This window comes from Lethenteron reissneri, chromosome 26 (genome assembly GCF_015708825.2).
Source record: "Lethenteron reissneri isolate LAM-NWPU_2019-01 chromosome 26, ASM1570882v1, whole genome shotgun sequence".
NCBI classification, from domain to species: Eukaryota; Metazoa; Chordata; class Hyperoartia; order Petromyzontiformes; family Petromyzontidae; genus Lethenteron; species Lethenteron reissneri.
Genome location: NC_083804.1, coordinates 15,990,130 through 16,006,069, shown reverse-complemented (window position 1 = coordinate 16,006,069; position 15,940 = coordinate 15,990,130). Strand labels below are relative to the sequence as shown.

The following is a 15,940-nucleotide window of genomic DNA, read 5'->3' as shown; positions in this document are numbered from 1 at the left end:
ATACATGCGTGGGAGGACGCCCGGCATGTGCGTGACGTGTGTGTCACACACACGTGTGTGTGATGTGTGAAACGCACGCCTTTTTGTGTGTGCGCGCGCGCGCTGTTCAAACGTTGGCGGAGGAGCGTCACAAACGCAGCAAGTCAGCACAGCGGGGAAGCACAGGTGGCGCATCTGCCAGTTATCCCACCAGTCAGCCCGTGCACATTCCTTGGTCCTCCCCGTGACCTCTTTGCCAGCGAATATTCGACACCTGGCGTGGACCTCAAAGTGTGCAGTGGCGACGTCGGTGGCTGCTGCTGCTGCTGCTGTTGTTGTTTTGGTCGTCGTGGCGCGTGTGCCTTGTGTTCGTCCCGGTGTCTCCGTGCGCGGGTTGCACACCAACCCCCGTCCACATGCTTGTGACACGCGTGTGCGTGTGTGTGTGCCGCGTGTGTTTTGCGTAGGCCTTGCCAGCACACCTGTTGACGCCCCAGGTGACGGAGGAGCGGGCAGCCCCCGACAACCTCATGGTCTTCACCCCCAACGCCGCAGGTGTGCACCACTCCCGGCATACGCACACCACCGCCCCCCCCCTCGTGCCTAAACGTTCATTGATTTCACCTGAGCCGATTGGGCCGGATTGATTGCGGATGGTTCAGGGGCGGCGTGGGGGGGTGCATGGACTGGCGTGGAGAGGGAGGGCGGTGGGGGGAGGTCCAGAGGGTCTCTGTTCCTTCTCCCCCCTTTTTGCCATGAGCACCGCTCTGCTGTGTTGTGATTGGACGTGGTCTCCGGGCCCCGTGTCAAGTTACGCTGTAATTGGCAATCGCCGTCGGCCCGGTAACAGATTTGGCTGCGCCGTAGGGTGGAGGTTGAATGTTGGTGGGGTGGGGGCTCGGCGTGAGAGGGGGGGGGGGGCTAGGGCTCTGGCTCCAGGATGGGTGCGTTAAAGCATCGCTTTAGCGGCCATCGCTCACACTCCTCTGGGTAATTAGAGTTTGTGTCACGTCGCTACTCCCCCCCCCCCCCCCCCCCCAAGGTAAACGCGCATCCATCCAGTAGTGCGTGCCTAACAAGCCGCTCCGGACTGGAGTGATGCATTGTGTACACGCAGCTGCGCCATTGTGCAATCGAGAGGTGGGGGGTGGGGGGCCTGTTGTGGAGTGGTGGTGGGGGGGGGGTTGGGAGGTTGAAGGGGATGGGTGGGTGTTGGGGAGGTTCCGAGAATGGGGTGGGTTGGTGGGTGGGGGGCGTTGATCGATGTCGTCACAAAGCCGGCGCAGCGGAGGCACGTGCGTGGCGCCGTCGCCGCGTGGGGCCGCTGTCCAGTTGGCCGCCGCGCGCCGAAGGGAGAGGCGGTAATTGTCGCCGTGAGAGTTAATTCCGCGTAATTGCGGCGAGGGGGGAGGTACGCCGCCGCCGCCACCACCGTGCGCCCGCGAGAGAATGGGAGCGCGACGACGTGCGAGCGATTGTGCGCGTGTCACCGAGTGTGATTGAGGCACTGTGTGTGTGCGCGCGCGTGTCACCGAGTGTGATTGAGGCACTGTGTGTGTGCGTGCGCGTGTCACCGAGTGTGATTGAGGCACTGTGTGTGTGTGTGTGCGTGCGCGTGTCACCGAGTGTGATTGAGGCACTGTGTGTGTGTGTGCGCACGTGCGCGTGCGTGTGAGCGACTTACAATGTGAGAGAAAGATGGTGTGGGTGAGAGAGAGAGAGAGAGGAGGGTGCAAGCGAGCGCGCGTGCATGCGCATGCCTAAGCCTGTGTGAAAGAGATTTCTGCGTTTGCTCTTGCGCGTGCGTGTGTGTGTAGGCACGTGCGTGTGTGTGTGTGTGCGTGCGTGTGTCTGTGTGTGTGTGCATGCGTGTGTCTGTGTGTGTGCGCGCGTGTGCAAGGTCATTTGTGTGCAAAGGATTATATGCGAGTGCGTGCGTCCGCGCGCGCCTCTTAACATTAATTTTTAAAAAATTATGGGGCTGCTCTAGCGGAAAGAAGAAGAAAAACACAACCACCACGTTCGCTGCTACCACAGATTTCTAACGGAACGAAACCCGGCGACCAGAGTTCGATTCCCGCTCACGGCCAACACCGGTGACGATTATCTGAACCAGTCTTGGTCGACTCAGCCTCAAAATGAGTACCTGGTGCGCTGTGTAAATATCCCCACGAGGAAGACAAAGGCGGCCGCGCCTGGTGCTGGCCACCCACCCCCTCGTGTGCCACGGTGCCGGTAGCCTTCATAGGTGCGACTCGCTAACAGCACTTGCCCCTACAGTGTGTTGAGGCGGGGGAGCGACGCTAACAACAACAAGCGGAGCGCCGGGCAGCTGTGACGCAGCGAGTTGGCACAGTGGGGAAGCGCAGGTGGTTCATCTGCCAGTCATCTCAGTCGGTCAACCCATGGCACCCGGGTCTGTCTGTCCCCGTCATCTCCTGCCAGCGGCGAGCCTTCGATGCTTCAGGTGGCCTCAGAGTGCACCCAGCCTGGTGCCGTGGTGACGTCACCGCCACTTAGCGGCGAAGTGCGGTTGTTTTTATTGAGCTGTGTAAGTGTGCGTGTGAGGTCGTGTGTCTGGGTGCGTATGAGTGTTTGAAGAGTGCTTGTGTGTGTGTGAGAATGTGCTGCGTGTGTGCGAGATAATGTGGTGCGTGTGTGTGTGAAGAGAATTTGGTGCGTGTGTGAGATAATGTGCGTGTGTGTGAGAGAATGGTGCGTGTGTGTGAGAGAATTTGGTGCATGTGTGTATGTGTGAGATAATGTGCGTGTGTGTATGTGTGAGATAATCTGGTGCGTGCGTGTGAGAATGTGGTGCGTGTGTGTGTGAGAGTGTGGTGCGTGTGTGTGAGAGTGTGGTGCGTGTATGTGAGAGTGTGGTGCGTGTGTGAGGTCATGGGTAAGCCTTATGGGTTGAATTTAAGCATGTGTGTGTGTAAAAGCAAGGTGGAGGGTGAGTGTGTGTGTGTGCGCGCACAATCGTGAGTATGTGAGGTCGTGTGTGTATGTGGGGAGCGGTGGTGGTTATCGCACTGCGCTAGGAACCCGGCGACCCGAGTTGGATTCCTGCTCACGGCTAACACCAGTGACGATTATCTGAATCGGTTCTGGGCCTCTCCTATGTCGACATAGCCTCAAATGAGTACCTGGTGCGGTGTGTAAATATCCCCACTGGGGAGACAAAGGCGGCCGGGCGTGGTGCTGGCCATGCCATCCCTCACAGGTGTCGCTAACAGCCACAACAATCTGTTCAGGATATACAAGGGGATCTTTGCGTGTGCCTGCGGGAGGCTGCTGCTGCTTATAAGCCAGCGTGGCCGTGTTTGAGCATGTGTGTGTGTGTATATATGTGTGTATGAGAGGGGTCGACTTTGAGTGTATGTGCCTGCGTGTGAGGTCGTGTATGTGCATGTGCATGAGGTTGCATGTTTGTGAGGGCCGCATGCAATCCATTGTGTGGTTGCACGTGTGTGTGTGTGACGTCGTGTGTACGGGAACGGACGCGCGCGCATGTGTGTGTGTGTGAGGTCGCGCGTGCGAGGACCCCATGTAATTCGTTGCGCGGCCGTGTACGAGCGAGAGGTTGTGGACAAGTGGTATCCTCGCACGTGTGAGGTCACGCGTGCGTGAGGTCGAGCACAAGCAAGCGGGGGGTAGGGGGGGAGGCACGCGTGTCGCTGCACACTTCATTAGGGGGCCCGAAGCCGAGAGTGTTTCCTCCTCCTCGATTGATACGAGATGCCCCTTCAGAGGCGCCGTCGTGGGGGGGGGGGGTGGCGCCGAAATAGAGGGGGGGAATCGGGAGAGCGGCGGCTGCCCAAGAGGGTAATTGGAAGACTCGGTTCCCATGCGGACAGCACGAGAGAGAGAGAGACATGCGAGAGAGACTGGGGGGGGGGGGGGGGGGGGTTTGGGTGGAGGACGAGGGATGAAGTGGAGATTTGGGGGGAGCGCACACCCACAGCACTTGTCTTCAGAATACGAATGTTGATACTGCAGCGATCCGGGTGAGCTATGAAGCACCTTTTCACACACGTCCAGGAGACGAGTGAAATGCGCGCTTTGAAGGTGCGTCTGCGTCCGCCCCGCCCCACGGCGTGCACGAGCGCTCTCGTCTCGCCGTTCTCTGGACGACAACATTTAGAAACGTGCGTTGGGATGATTTTGCTGCTGTAAATGTCCACATGATGAGCCACTTGGTTGAGCTATCAGTCGTGGCCAGGGTGGTTTCTGAAAAAGGAGCTAATAGCTCGGAGGGCTTTGCTTGGTCACATGAAGGAAAAAATGTTTGTTTTTATTTTTGTTAAGTGATTTGTTTTCCTTTCCAATACTTTGCACACTCCTATCGTGTTTTGTTTTTGTTGTTTGTTGTCACGTTCTGACCCGCCCCAACTGGACATGTGTGAAAAAGAGCTTTGCAGCTCATCGGATTTCTCCTGCAGTTATAAATATTTTGATTCCGATATTGTCCTCAATGTGGTCACGACGGCGCTCAAGCCTTCGTGGAACAAAGCGTCCATTTGCGGCGGAGCGGTGGGACAACGGCCCACGGAAGCGGATATCAATCAGCTACCTTCAAGTGACTGTAGCTTCACAGAGCGCGGGGGGCGGTAGCGCGGGGGGCGGTAGCGTGGTGCGGGGCGCAGCACTTTCCCCCAGCCCGTGCCCGCGTGAAGGTGGAACCGATTTAAATATTTAATCCTCGGGAGCTGGAATTTTTTTCCGCCAAATTAAGTGCGGCTCCGAGTTTAATGGGATGGGGGTTTTTTTTTTCTGTGGGTGCAGTCATTGGCGATCGGATTTCAGACCATAAACTCTGATGAGATGTTAGCTACCTCACCTGGTATACAGAAGGTCGTGGGTTCGATGGCGACCCTGACGCCTGCTGCTGTATATTTAGAGTTTGCGTGTCTGTCTCCCTGTGGTTTCGTGGATTTTTTTCCAGGCTCCGTTTTTATCCCTCCACATTTAGAATCGATGTGCGTTCACAGTATTTGACTGCTCTAAATGTCCACGTGACAAATCCACTTCGTTGAGCTATCATTTGTGGCCAGGTCACTTCTGGAAAAGAGCTACATAGCTCAGTGGGCCTTACCTGGTAAAATAAAATAAAAAAATATTGAGTATAGTTTTCAATCCTGCTCGGCGAGCCAATGATCTCAGCCCTCTGACCTCTGAGCCACGAGGCACCATCTCTCTTAGCCCGTTCCGTTCTCCCCCCCCCCCTCGTCCCCCCCCCTCCCCCCTCGCCGCCCCCCTCCCGACGAGACAGGGGCAACCCTCTTACCATTGCAGTCCGACGTACTAAGTTTCCATTTTGTTGAGAGGAAAAAAGTGCTTTGCATTGCCCCCACTGCTGTTGTGCTCCACGGATGCTTGTGGAAGGCGATGGGGCCATTTTGAGTGGAGGTTTGATGACGTTTTGCCCCCGGGGTCAATGTCGAGAGTGCTGCTCACTTTAGCATTTTGGCCTGGGGACCGTGGACCCCCCCCCCCACCCCCGCTGAGCTGAGAGAGAGCGGAGTGCGGTGGTGGAGTCGAAGGAGATCGCCTGGCCTCCCGTGCGTGTTGTGATTTGACGATTTGTGGTGTGTGTGTGTGTGGGGGGCGCAGTGAGCGGTGCGGTGCGTGTTGAATGGTTTTTGTGTATGTATGTTGAAATTCTTTCACACATCATTCGTAGCCATGCGCCATAATTGTGTTATGTGTGACCTGTGCGTTGTGTTGTGGGGAGCGAACCCGGCGACCCGAGTTCGATTCCCGCTCATGGCCAACACCAAGTGACGATTATCTGAACTGGTCCCGGGCCTCGCCTAAGTCGACTCAGCCTCAATTGAGTACCTGATGCGGTGTGTAAACATTGCCGCTGGGGAGACAAAGGCGGCCTGGCGTAGTGTTGGCCACCCACCCCCCTCGCGCGCCGTGCCGGCCTTAATAGGTGCTCGCTAACAGCGCTTGCCCCAACAGTCTGTTAAGGCTACACAGGGGGTATCTTTGTCTTTGTGTCGTTAAACCTTGGCTCCTACAACGAGTGTTGCCATTCAGTGTGGTACTACGCAGTACGTAAAAGCAGCCACAACTGAAGGTGCTGCATGGAAACGGTGGGCATATTTACTTTCTAGCGAGAGGCAGGCAGTCGTAGAAAGAGGAACCAATGGAGGTGTTGAGCCTGGAATTGAACCAAGCGAGGGGGCTGTGAGTTTGGTGGCGAGTGATGATGTTGACTGTGCGGGGCTTTCAATACAAGTCCTTGGTTGCTGGAGCGGAGAATGCATGTGGAGGTGAGTAGAGTCAGATGAGAGGGGAGAGGTAGGAGTGCGTGAATGGGGAGTAGTTAAATGAGAGGGGAGAGGTAGGAGAGTGTGTGGAGGGGAGTAGAGTGAGATGAGAGGGGAGAGGTAGGAGTGCGTGAATGGGGAGTAGTGAAATGAGAGGGGAGAGGTAGGAGAGTGTGTGGAGGGGAGTAGAGTGAGATGAGAGGAGAGGTAGGAGAGTGCGTGAATGGGGAGTAGAGTGAGATGAGAGGGGAGAGGTAGGAGTGCGTGAATGGGGAGTAGTGAAATGAGAGGGGAGAGGTAGGAGAGTGTGTGGAGGGGAGTAGAGTGAGATGAGAGGGGAGAGGGAGGATAGTGTGTGGAGGGGAGTAGAGTGAGATGAGAGAGGTAAGAGTGCGTGAATGGGGAGTAGTGAAATGAGAGGGGAGAGGTAGGAGAGTGTGTGGAGGGGAGTAGAGTGAGATGAGAGGGGAGAGGGAGGATAGTGTGTGGAGGGGAGTAGAGTGATATGAGAGAGGTAAGAGTGCGTGAATGGGGAGTAGTGAAATGAGAGGGGAGAGGTAGGAGAGTGCGTGGAGGGGAGTAGCGTGAGATGAGAGGGAGGAGAGTGCGTGGAGGGGAGTAGAGTGAGATGAGAGGGGAGAGGTAGGAGAGTGCGTGGATGGGGAGTAGCGTGAGATGAGGGGGGAGAGGTAGGAGAGTGCGTGGAGGGAAGTAGAGTGAGATGAGAGGGGAGAGGTAGGAGAGTGCGTGAATGGGGGTGAGATGAGAGGGGAGAGGTAGGAGAGTGCATGGATGGGGAGTAGAGTGAGATGAGAGGGGAGAGGTAGGAGAGTGCGTGAATGGGGGAGTGGAGTGAGATGAGAGGGGAAACGGTAGCGTGATGTTGTCCACACAGGTGTCACACCACCTGTGCTCGGTGCGTGTTAAAGCCGCGGTGTGGTGCTCTGCGTGGCGTGTGTCCGCTCCCCCGCACACTCGCCCCCCCCACCCCCAGCACTCCCCCTGGACCCCATCTTGCTCCACTGCCCCCCTCCCCCGTGTGCCCCGTGTGCTGGACGAGCTGTCGGCGCCGCCTGAAAAATAATGGCAATTACGGGAGTTTTATTTGGGCACGTATTTTAGCTGTGGAGGGGGTCCTCTGGAGGCGACGGGGGGCCCCCCCCTGCGCCGTCCGGGCCAATGGCGGAATGCGGCCGCCGCTCCGATTTACGAGGCCCGGGGTGAAGCGACGGGAGCTGCTGCCGCCGCCGCTGCTGCCGATGCTGCCGATGCTGCCGATGCGCAGCGTCGATTTGGGTTGTGAGGGATTTTAATTTGGCCGCGCAAACCTCCCCCACGTGTGTTGTTGTGAGCCGAGCTGAAGCCGTGTTGTACCGGACTCGGGGAGGCGAGGGACCACACCGCTGACTGGTTCGTGCGCGCGCGCGTGTGCGCGTGTGTGTGTGCCTGCGTGTGCGCGTGTGTGTGTGCCTGCGTGTGTGTGCTTGCGTGTGTGTGCCTGCGTGTGTGTACGTTCCTGTGGGTGGATTTGTTTTTGTGTGCATACGTGTGGGTTCGTGTGTGTTCTCGCTTGTGTGCGCACGTGCGCGTGTTGCTGTGCTTGCGCGTGTGTGTACCTGCGTGTGCATGTGCACGTTTCATCTTGTGTCTGCTTGTATGTGTCCCTGTGAGCGTGCGTGCTTGCCTGCATGTGCACATGCCTGTTTGCACACGCGTGCCTGTGTGTGTCTACATGTGTATGCGCGTACCTGTGTGCCCGTGCGCGCGTGCAGATGATGAGCTGCCCTGTAACGAGACCCAAGGCTCCATGATGAGACCACTTTCCATCACCCCAGCGAAGAAGATGAGGCACGTCCACACACACGCGCTGCATGCATGCATGTGTTGCGTTCGTGCGTGTGAGTGTGCACACGAGGGGGATGTGTTCAGGGTGTGCGGGTGTGTGTGTGTGGTAAAAGCAATGTACGGTGCGAAAGAAGTTCAACATACATAAACACAACGGCGTGGGGGAGCATGTGTGTACAGGGGGTTGTGTGTGCAACATAGGTATGTCCAAGATGCGTGTTTCAGGTTTGTGTGTGGATGGTGCCAGTGTGCAATGTAGGGTGTTTGTGTATGGTGTGTGCGTGCGTGTGTGTGCAAGTTGCGCGTAGGTACTGTGTGTGTGTGTGCAAGGTGTGCATAGGTACGGTGTGCGTGTCCGTGTGTGTGCAAGGTGTGTGTAGGTACGGTGTGCGTGTGTGTGTGCAAGGTGTGTCCAGGTACGGTGTGTGTGTGTGTGCAAGGTGTGTGTAGGTACGGTGTGTGTGTGCGTGCAGGTACGGTGTGCGTGTCCATGTGTGTGCAAGGTGTGTATAGGTACAGTGTGTGTGTGTGCAAGGTGTGTGTAGGTACGGTGTGTGTGCAAGGTGTGTGTGTGTGTTCAAGGTGTGTGTATGTGTGCAGTGCGTGTGTGTGCGTGTATATGTGTGCAGGCTGTGTGTGTGTGTATGTGTGCAGGCTGTGTGTGTATGTGTGCAGGCTGTGTGTGTGCGTGCAGGCGGTGTGCGTGTGCAGGGTCTCGCGTGCGTGGCGCACGGCGCACGGGGCCCACGTGCGGGAATGCTGATGCCATTGATTGCCGGAGTGGGCGCGCTGGCATAATTGAATGCGTTCTATCATGTCTGTCAGGCCCCCTTTAGTAAATTGAGCCGTCGAGCTAACAAGCTCAATCTCTATTGCCGGTTTCATAGCTCACACGGCGGCTCCCTCCGTCCCCCGGCGAGACGGAGCGCCGCCGACGGCCTCCCTCCCACGGCCACGCCGGGCGGTCAGGGTAACCTCTCGTCGTTTGAGTGGCAGGGTAACCTCTCGTCGTTTGAGTGGCAGGGTAACCTCTCGTCTCCCTCGCGTGGCAGGGTAACCTCTCGTCGTTTGAGTGGCAGGGTAACCTCTCGGCGTTTGTGTGGCAGGCTAACCCCACGCCTCACCCGTTTGGCAGGGTAACCTCTCGTCGTTTGTGTGGCAGGGTAACCTCGCGTCTCCCTCACGTGGCAGGGTAACCTCTCGTGGCAGGGTAACCCGCTTCTCGCTCGAGTGGCAGGGTAACCTCGCTTGACAGAGTAACCTCTCGTCTCCCTCGCGTGGCAGGGTAACCTCACGTGGCAGGGTAACCTCGCGCGGCAGGGTAACCTCGCATCTCCCTCGCGTGGCATGGTAACCTCGCGTGGCAGGGTAACCTCGCTTGGCAGGGTAACCTCTCGTCTCGCTCGAGTGGCAGGGTAACCTCGCGCTGGCAGGGTAACCTCGCATCTCCCTCGCGTGGCAGGGTAACCTCGCATCTCCCTCGCGTGGCAGGGTAACCCGCGTGCCTCATGGTGTGGTGTGTGTACCATGTGTATGTGGGGGGAGAATGTGTATTGTTTGGTGTGTGTGTATGATGTGGTGTACTGTGTGTGTGGAGGGTGAGGTTGGGTGTGGTGTGTTACTGTGTGGAGGGTAGACTGTGTGGTGTGTGTGGTGTGTGTGTGTGTGAAGGGTAGACTGTTGTGTGTGTGGTGTGTGTGTGTGCGGTGTGTGAGGTTGCTGTTGTGGTGTGTGAGGTTGTGTGTGGATGTGTGAATGGTAGACTGGTGTGTGTGGTAGGTGTGAGGTAGTGTGTGTGGTGTGTGAAGGGTAGACTGTTGTGTGTGAGGTGTGTGTGTGTGGTGTGTGAAGGGTAGACTGTTGTGTGTGAGGTGTGTGAAGGGTAGACTGTTGTGTGTGAGGTAGTGTGTGTGGTGTGTGAAGGGTAGACTGTTGTGTGTGAGGTGTGTGGTGTGTGAAGGGTAGACTGTTGTGTGTGTGGTGTGTGAGGTATGTGTGTGGTGTGTGTGAGGTGTGTGAGGTGTGTGTGGTTGTGCGTGTGTGGTGTGTAAGGTTGTGTGTGTGGTGTGTGTGTGAAGGGGAGACTGTTGTGTGTGTGGTGTGTGAGGTGTGTGGTGTGTGTGAGGTGTGTGTGTGTGGTGTGTGTGTGTGGTGTGTGTGAAGGGGAGACTGTTGTGTGTGAGGTGTGTGTGTGGTGTGTGTGTGTGTGTGGTGTGTAAGGTTGTGTGTGTGTGTGTGGTTGTGTGTGTGTGTGTGTGGTGTGTAAGGTTGTGTGTGTGTGTGAGGTGTGTGTGTGTGTGTGGTGTGTAAGGTTGTGTGTGTGTGTGAGGTGTGTGTGGAGTGTGTGGTTGTGTGTGTGTGGTTGTGTGTGTGTGTGGTGTGTGTGTGTGTGTGGTGTGTGTGTGTGTGTGTGAGGTGTGTAAGGTTGTGTGTGTGGTGTGTGTGTGTGAGGTGTGTGTGGAGTGTGTGGTTGTGTGTGTGTGGTGTGTGTGTGGTGTGTGTGTGGTGTGTGTGTGTGAGGTGTGTGTGGAGTGGGGTGCAGTGTGAGGAGGGTCCTGTGTGCTAGTCTGTGTTGGTATTGCGCCATTACATGGCAACGGTACAAAACCGAGTGCGTATATCATCTTCGCGGTGTTGTGTACGGTACATTGTGGTGGTTGCGCTGAGCTCCATGTGACTATTGTAGTGGGAGCGGTGGTGCAGCGGTTAGCGCTACGCTGCGCTACGAACCCTGGCGACCCGAGTTCGATTCCTGCTCACAGCCAACACCGGTGACGATTATCTGAACCAGTCCTGTGCCTCCTCTAGGTCGACTCAACCTTAAATTAGTACCTGGTCCGATGTGTAAAAACATCGCCACTGGGGAGACAAAGGCGGTCGGGCGTGGTCCTGGCCAAGCCAACCCCCTCGTGTGCCGCTAACAGCGCTTGACTCTACGGGGCATCTTCATCACTGCTGCAGTATATGTTGTGTGTTGTGGTATATGGGGTGGCTGGTGTGGCGTATGCAGTGTTTTGGTCTACGTTATGTATTTCTTTGGGTCTTTCGGTAAAGTCGCGGAGATAGGTCCAAAGGAAATAACAAACTACGACGTTTCGATCGCAGCACAAGCGGTGGTCCTCAGGTTGTGTTGTGTTGTGGTATGCGCTGCATCTTGTGGTAGGTGTAGTGTGTGGAGTGCATGTGGTTTTACATGTACACGTCGTGTGTAGCGGTATGCGTCGTATCGAGTTGTGAATGTCGCGTGTTGTGAACTCTGCGCATCGCTGACCCCGCAGGGCCGCGCCGGGAGGAGTGGAGGTGCTCCTCTCGCCCATGCGGCGCTCCCTGCGCCTCGAGGGACGCGGCACCCCCTGCTGACCCCCCCTGCTGACCCCTCCCCACCGACCCAGCCGGGAGCCCTCCGACCCCCCAACTCCGGGACCGCCCCCCCCCCTGTGGAGAGACGGACAGGGAACCCGCCGCCATTCCTGCCTCGCGATGAAGTGAAGAGCAAGAGGATTTAGCGGCCCCCCGCCCCGCCCCCCAATCTCTACACACCCCCCCCCCCGCCCCCGGCCTATCACACCCCCCCGAATGACCCCCGTTTTTATTAAACTTGTCTTCAAATAAAGTGTTGGTTGACAATGAAGCCTCCATTGTGCTGAGTGAGCGGCCCCCTCGCCTCGGCCCCCCCCCCCATCCCCTCGCCCCCCCCCCATCCACTTCCCTCGTCCCATCACCTTGCCCCCCCCCTCGACCCCCCCCCCCCATCGCCTCTCGTCCCCCCCCATCCCCTCCCATCGCCCCGCCCCTCCCCTCGGCCACCCCCCCCACCCCTCCCGTCAGCCCCCCTCCCCGCGGGGGTTAAGGGGCGCTTGGCCACAGACAGCAGGCGGGGTAGGGGGGCTCTCTTGCCCCCCCCCCTCTGCTCCTCCCTTACCGAACCCCCAGCGCCAATTACCGCGCGGTGCCGCTCGCATTCATCATGGGCAGCCCTGGGACGCGGGGGATGGAGGGGGGTAGGGATTGGGGGGTGGGGTGGGGGGCTAAATTCTCTTCTCAGGAGCGACTTGCCCCTTCCCGCCGCTGCTCAGAGCCTCATTAACAAAATGGTTCTTCAGCGCAGCGCGGCGCTTTACGACGGCGAGAACGCGCGTCCCAAGTGGGGGGGGGGGGGGGGGTCCCACGGGTGGGGGAGGGGCGGGGCTGTGGGCCCCAACGCTTCCTCGAGCCCCCACCTGCAGCGTCTACAGAACCGGTGGGGGGAGGGGGTGGGGGGTTGTGGAGGGGTGTGGAGAGCGGTGGGGGGGGTGTGGAGGGCGGTTGGGATGGGGGGGGGTGGAGGGCGGTGGGGGGGGGTGTGGAGGGCGGTGGGGGGGGGTGTGGAGGGCGGTGGAGGGGGGGGGGTGGAGGGCGGTGGGGGGGGGGTGGAGGGCGGTGGGGGGGGGGTGGAGGGCGGTGGGGGGGGGGTGGAGGGCGGTGGGGGGGGGTGTGGAGGGCGGTGGGGTGGGGGGTGTGGAGGGCGGTGGGGTGGGGGGGGGTGGAGGGCGGTGGGGAGGGTGACCCCCGCTTGAGGGAGGAGAGAGCAGAAGCATCAGGAGGAGGGAGCGCTCTTCCCGCCCCCTCCATCCCCCGCCAGGATCACGAGAGAGAGAGAGAGGGGTGGGGGGGGGGAGAGCGAGAGAGGAGACAGCGGGAGGGAGAGGAGGCAGAGCGGGAGGGAGAGAGACAGGGGGAGAGCGAGCAAGATCCATCAGTCGCTCGCTGAATAAATCACGCGCGCAGTGCGGAGGAGGAGGCGGCGGCGGAGAGCGGAGAGATTCGTGGAGCCCCGCGCTGCCCCGGAGCCAGAGAGCGACGAGCAGGTAACGGGAGCCGGGCTGTCCGGGGCGTGTGTGGCCGGGGTGGTGGGATACGGGGAGAGAGTGGACGCCGGAGGGGAGGGTGGGGGGGGGGGGGGTCACTACGTGCGGGGAGAGAGGGTGGACGCCGTGGAGGTATCGGAGCGAGGATTCCCGCTCGGACCCGAGGCGAGGGGGTGGAGTGCGCGCAGCCAGAAGTTTACTGCCCGCGCGTGCTCACCCGAGGTTGGTGACGAGGCGAGGGATGGGTGGTGCTGCTGGGGTGGTGGCCGTGAGGTGAGCGGAGCGCGTGGTGAAGGAGGAATGAGGATGCTGGGTGGCGAGGGACGTGGGCCGGGTTTGAGGGATTCGGGGTGTGGGGACTGAGGTGGGCTAAGGTGAGGTTCTGGGTGAGGCTACGTTGAGGTTCGTCAAGGTGGTGGGGTGGCGACGCTGCTGCTGTGGCTGAGTCGGTAGAGGACCGCTGATGGTGATGGTCCTGATAGTTGGTGGGCTGCGTTGGTTGGTTCGGTTCATGCGAGGCTGTGGTGTTCGTTGGGGTGTGCGGTGAGTCGGGTGTGCGGTGAGTCGGGTGTGCGGTGAGTCGGGTGTGCGGTGAGTCGGGCTGTGCGGTGAGTCGGGTGTGCGGTGAGTCGGGTGTGCGGTGAGTCGGCTGTGCGGTGAGTCGGGTGTGCGGTGAGTCGGCTGTGCGGTGAGTCGGCTGTGCGGTGAGTCGGCTGTGCGGTGAGTCGGCTGTGCGGTGAGTCGGCTGTGCGGTGAGTCGGCTGTGCGGTGAGTCGGGTGTGCGGTGAGTCGGGTGTGCGGTGAGTCGGGTGTGGTTTGACTCGTTGACGAGGCTATGTGGGATTGGTGAGTTGTGTGGTGAGGGTAGGTGGGAAGGCAGGTGGTGGTGAGGAATTGTGAGGCTCGGTGGTGAGGTATGCTGAGGGATTGTGAAACTCGGTGAGGGATTGTCAGGCTGAGTGGGGAGTTGTGGCTGTGGTGGTAAGGGATGGCGAGATTGTGGTGGTGAGGGGTGGTGAGGTTGTGGTGGTGAGGGGTGGTGAGGTTGTAGTGGTGAGGGGTGGTGAGGTTGTGGTGGTGAGGGGTGGTGAGGTTGTGGTGGTGAGGGGTGGTGAGGTTGTGGTGGTGAGGGGTGGTGAGGTTGTGGGGGTGAGGGGGGGTGAGGGGTGGTGAGTTTGTGGTGGTGAGGGGTGGCGAGGTTGTGGGGGTGAGGGACGGTGAGGTTGTGGTGGTGAGGGGTGGTGAGGTTGTGGTGGTGAGGGGTGGTGAGGTTGTGGTGGTGAGGGGTGGCGAGGTTGTGAGGGATGGTGAGGTTGTGGGGGTGAGGGGTGGTGAGGTTGTGGTGGTGAGGGGTGGTGAGGTTGTGGGGGTGAGGGATGGTGAGGTTGTGGGGGTGAGGGGTGGCGAGGTTGTGGTGGTGAGGGATGGTGAGGTTGTGGTGGTGAGGGGTGGCGAGGTTGTGGTGGTGAGGTTGTGGGGGTGAGGGGTGGTGAGGTTGTGGGGGTGAGGGGTGGCGAGGTTGTGGTGAGGGGTGGCGAGGTTGTGGTGGTGAGGGGTGGTGAGGTTGTGGGGGTGAGGGGTGGTGAGGTTGTGGGGGTGAGGGTGGTGAGGTTGTGGGGGTGAGGGGTGGCGAGGTGGTGGTGGTGAGGGGTGGTGAGGGGTGGCGAGGTTGTGGTGAGGGGTGGTGAGGGATGGCGAGGTTGTGGGGATGTTGTGGGGGCGAGGGTTCTGCGTTAACTCTGCAGCGCGGGGTGCGCGGGGTGAGCTTAGTGATGAGTGGTCAGGGTGAGTGGTGAGTGGGGACGGTGAGTGGGGAGGGTGAGTGGTGAGTGGGGAGGGTGAGTGGAGAGGGTGCGTGGTGAGTGGGGAGGGTGCGTGGTGAGTGGGGAGGGTGCGTGGTGAGAGTGAGTGGTGAGTGGGGAGGGTGCGTGGTAGTGGGGAGGGTGCGTGGTGAGTGGTGAGTGGGGAGGGTGCGTGGTGAGTGGAGAGGGTGCGTGGTGAGTGGGGAGGGTGCGTGGTGAGAGGGAGTGGTGAGTGGGGAGGGTGCGTGGTGAGAGTGAGGGGTGAGTGGGGAGGGTGCGTGGTGAGTGGGGAGGGTGCGTGGTGAGTGGGGAGGGGGCGTGGTGAGTGGGGAGGGTGCGTGGTGAGTGGGGAGGGTGCGTGGTGAGTGGGGAGGGTGCGTGGTGAGTGGGGAGGGTGAGTGGTGAGTGGAGAGGGTGCGTGGTGAGTGGTGAGTGGGGAGGGTGCGTGGTGAGAGTGAGTGGGGAGGGTGCGTGGTGAGTGGGGAGGGTGAGTGGTGAGTGGGGAGGGTGAGTGGTGAGAGTGAGTGGTGAGTGGGGAGGGTGAGTGGTGAGTGGGGAGGGTGAGTGGTGAGTGGGGAGGGTGAGCGATGAGTGGGGAGGGTGAGCGGTGAGTGGGGAGGGTGAGCGGTGAGTGGGGAGGGTGAGCGGTGAGGGGGGAGGGTGAGTGGTGAGTGGGGAGAGTGAGTGGGGAGGGTGAGCGGTGAGTGGGGAGGGTGAGTGGGGAGAGTGAGTGGTGAGTGGGGAGGGTGAGTGGGGAGAGTGAGTGGTGAGTGGGGAGGGTGAGTGGGGAGGGTGAGTGGGGAGGGTGAGTGGGGAGGGTGAGTGGGGAGGGTGAGTGGGGAGGGTGAGTGGGGAGGGTGAGTGGGGAGGGTGAGTGGGGAGGGTGAGCGGTGAGTGGGGAGGGTGAGCGGTGTGCTGCGAGGTGAGCGTGTGTGGTCTCGGGTTGAGGGCGAGTGGGGTGAGGTAAATTGTGTGTGTGGGTTAGAGTGTCTGATTCGAGGTGTGTGTGTGGTAAGCGCGTGGTGTGACTGTGGGATGTGTGGTGCGTGTCGGTGAGTCTGTGTGGAGTGTGTGCTGTGTGCACGTGTGTCTGTGTGATTCAGACGGCGTACCAATAAATATCTGTAACGGTCCAGGGCCTCTCCTAGGTAGACTCAGCCTTAAATGAGTGTATTGGGAAGACAAAGGC

At 59.7% G+C, this 15,940-nt stretch overlaps 2 protein-coding genes across 2 annotated transcripts in view; both read left to right on the top strand.

Moving 5' to 3' along the window:
• DLGAP5 (DLG associated protein 5) overlaps positions 1-852 on the top strand; it is a 34,810-nt gene extending 33,958 nt beyond the window's left edge. The window contains 1 exon segment of the mRNA XM_061560769.1: positions 447-852. Coding sequence (XP_061416753.1) covers positions 447-626 — 180 coding nt within the window. The 3' untranslated portion in view covers positions 627-852.
• An 11,971-nt stretch (positions 853-12,823) lies between these two features.
• Positions 12,824-15,940, top strand: part of LOC133347963 (protein phosphatase 1 regulatory subunit 29-like) — an 18,636-nt gene continuing 15,519 nt past the window's right edge. The window contains exon 1 of the mRNA XM_061560728.1: positions 12,824-12,949. The gene's annotated coding sequence lies outside the window, so the exon portion shown is untranslated. The remainder of the gene's footprint in view (positions 12,950-15,940) is intronic.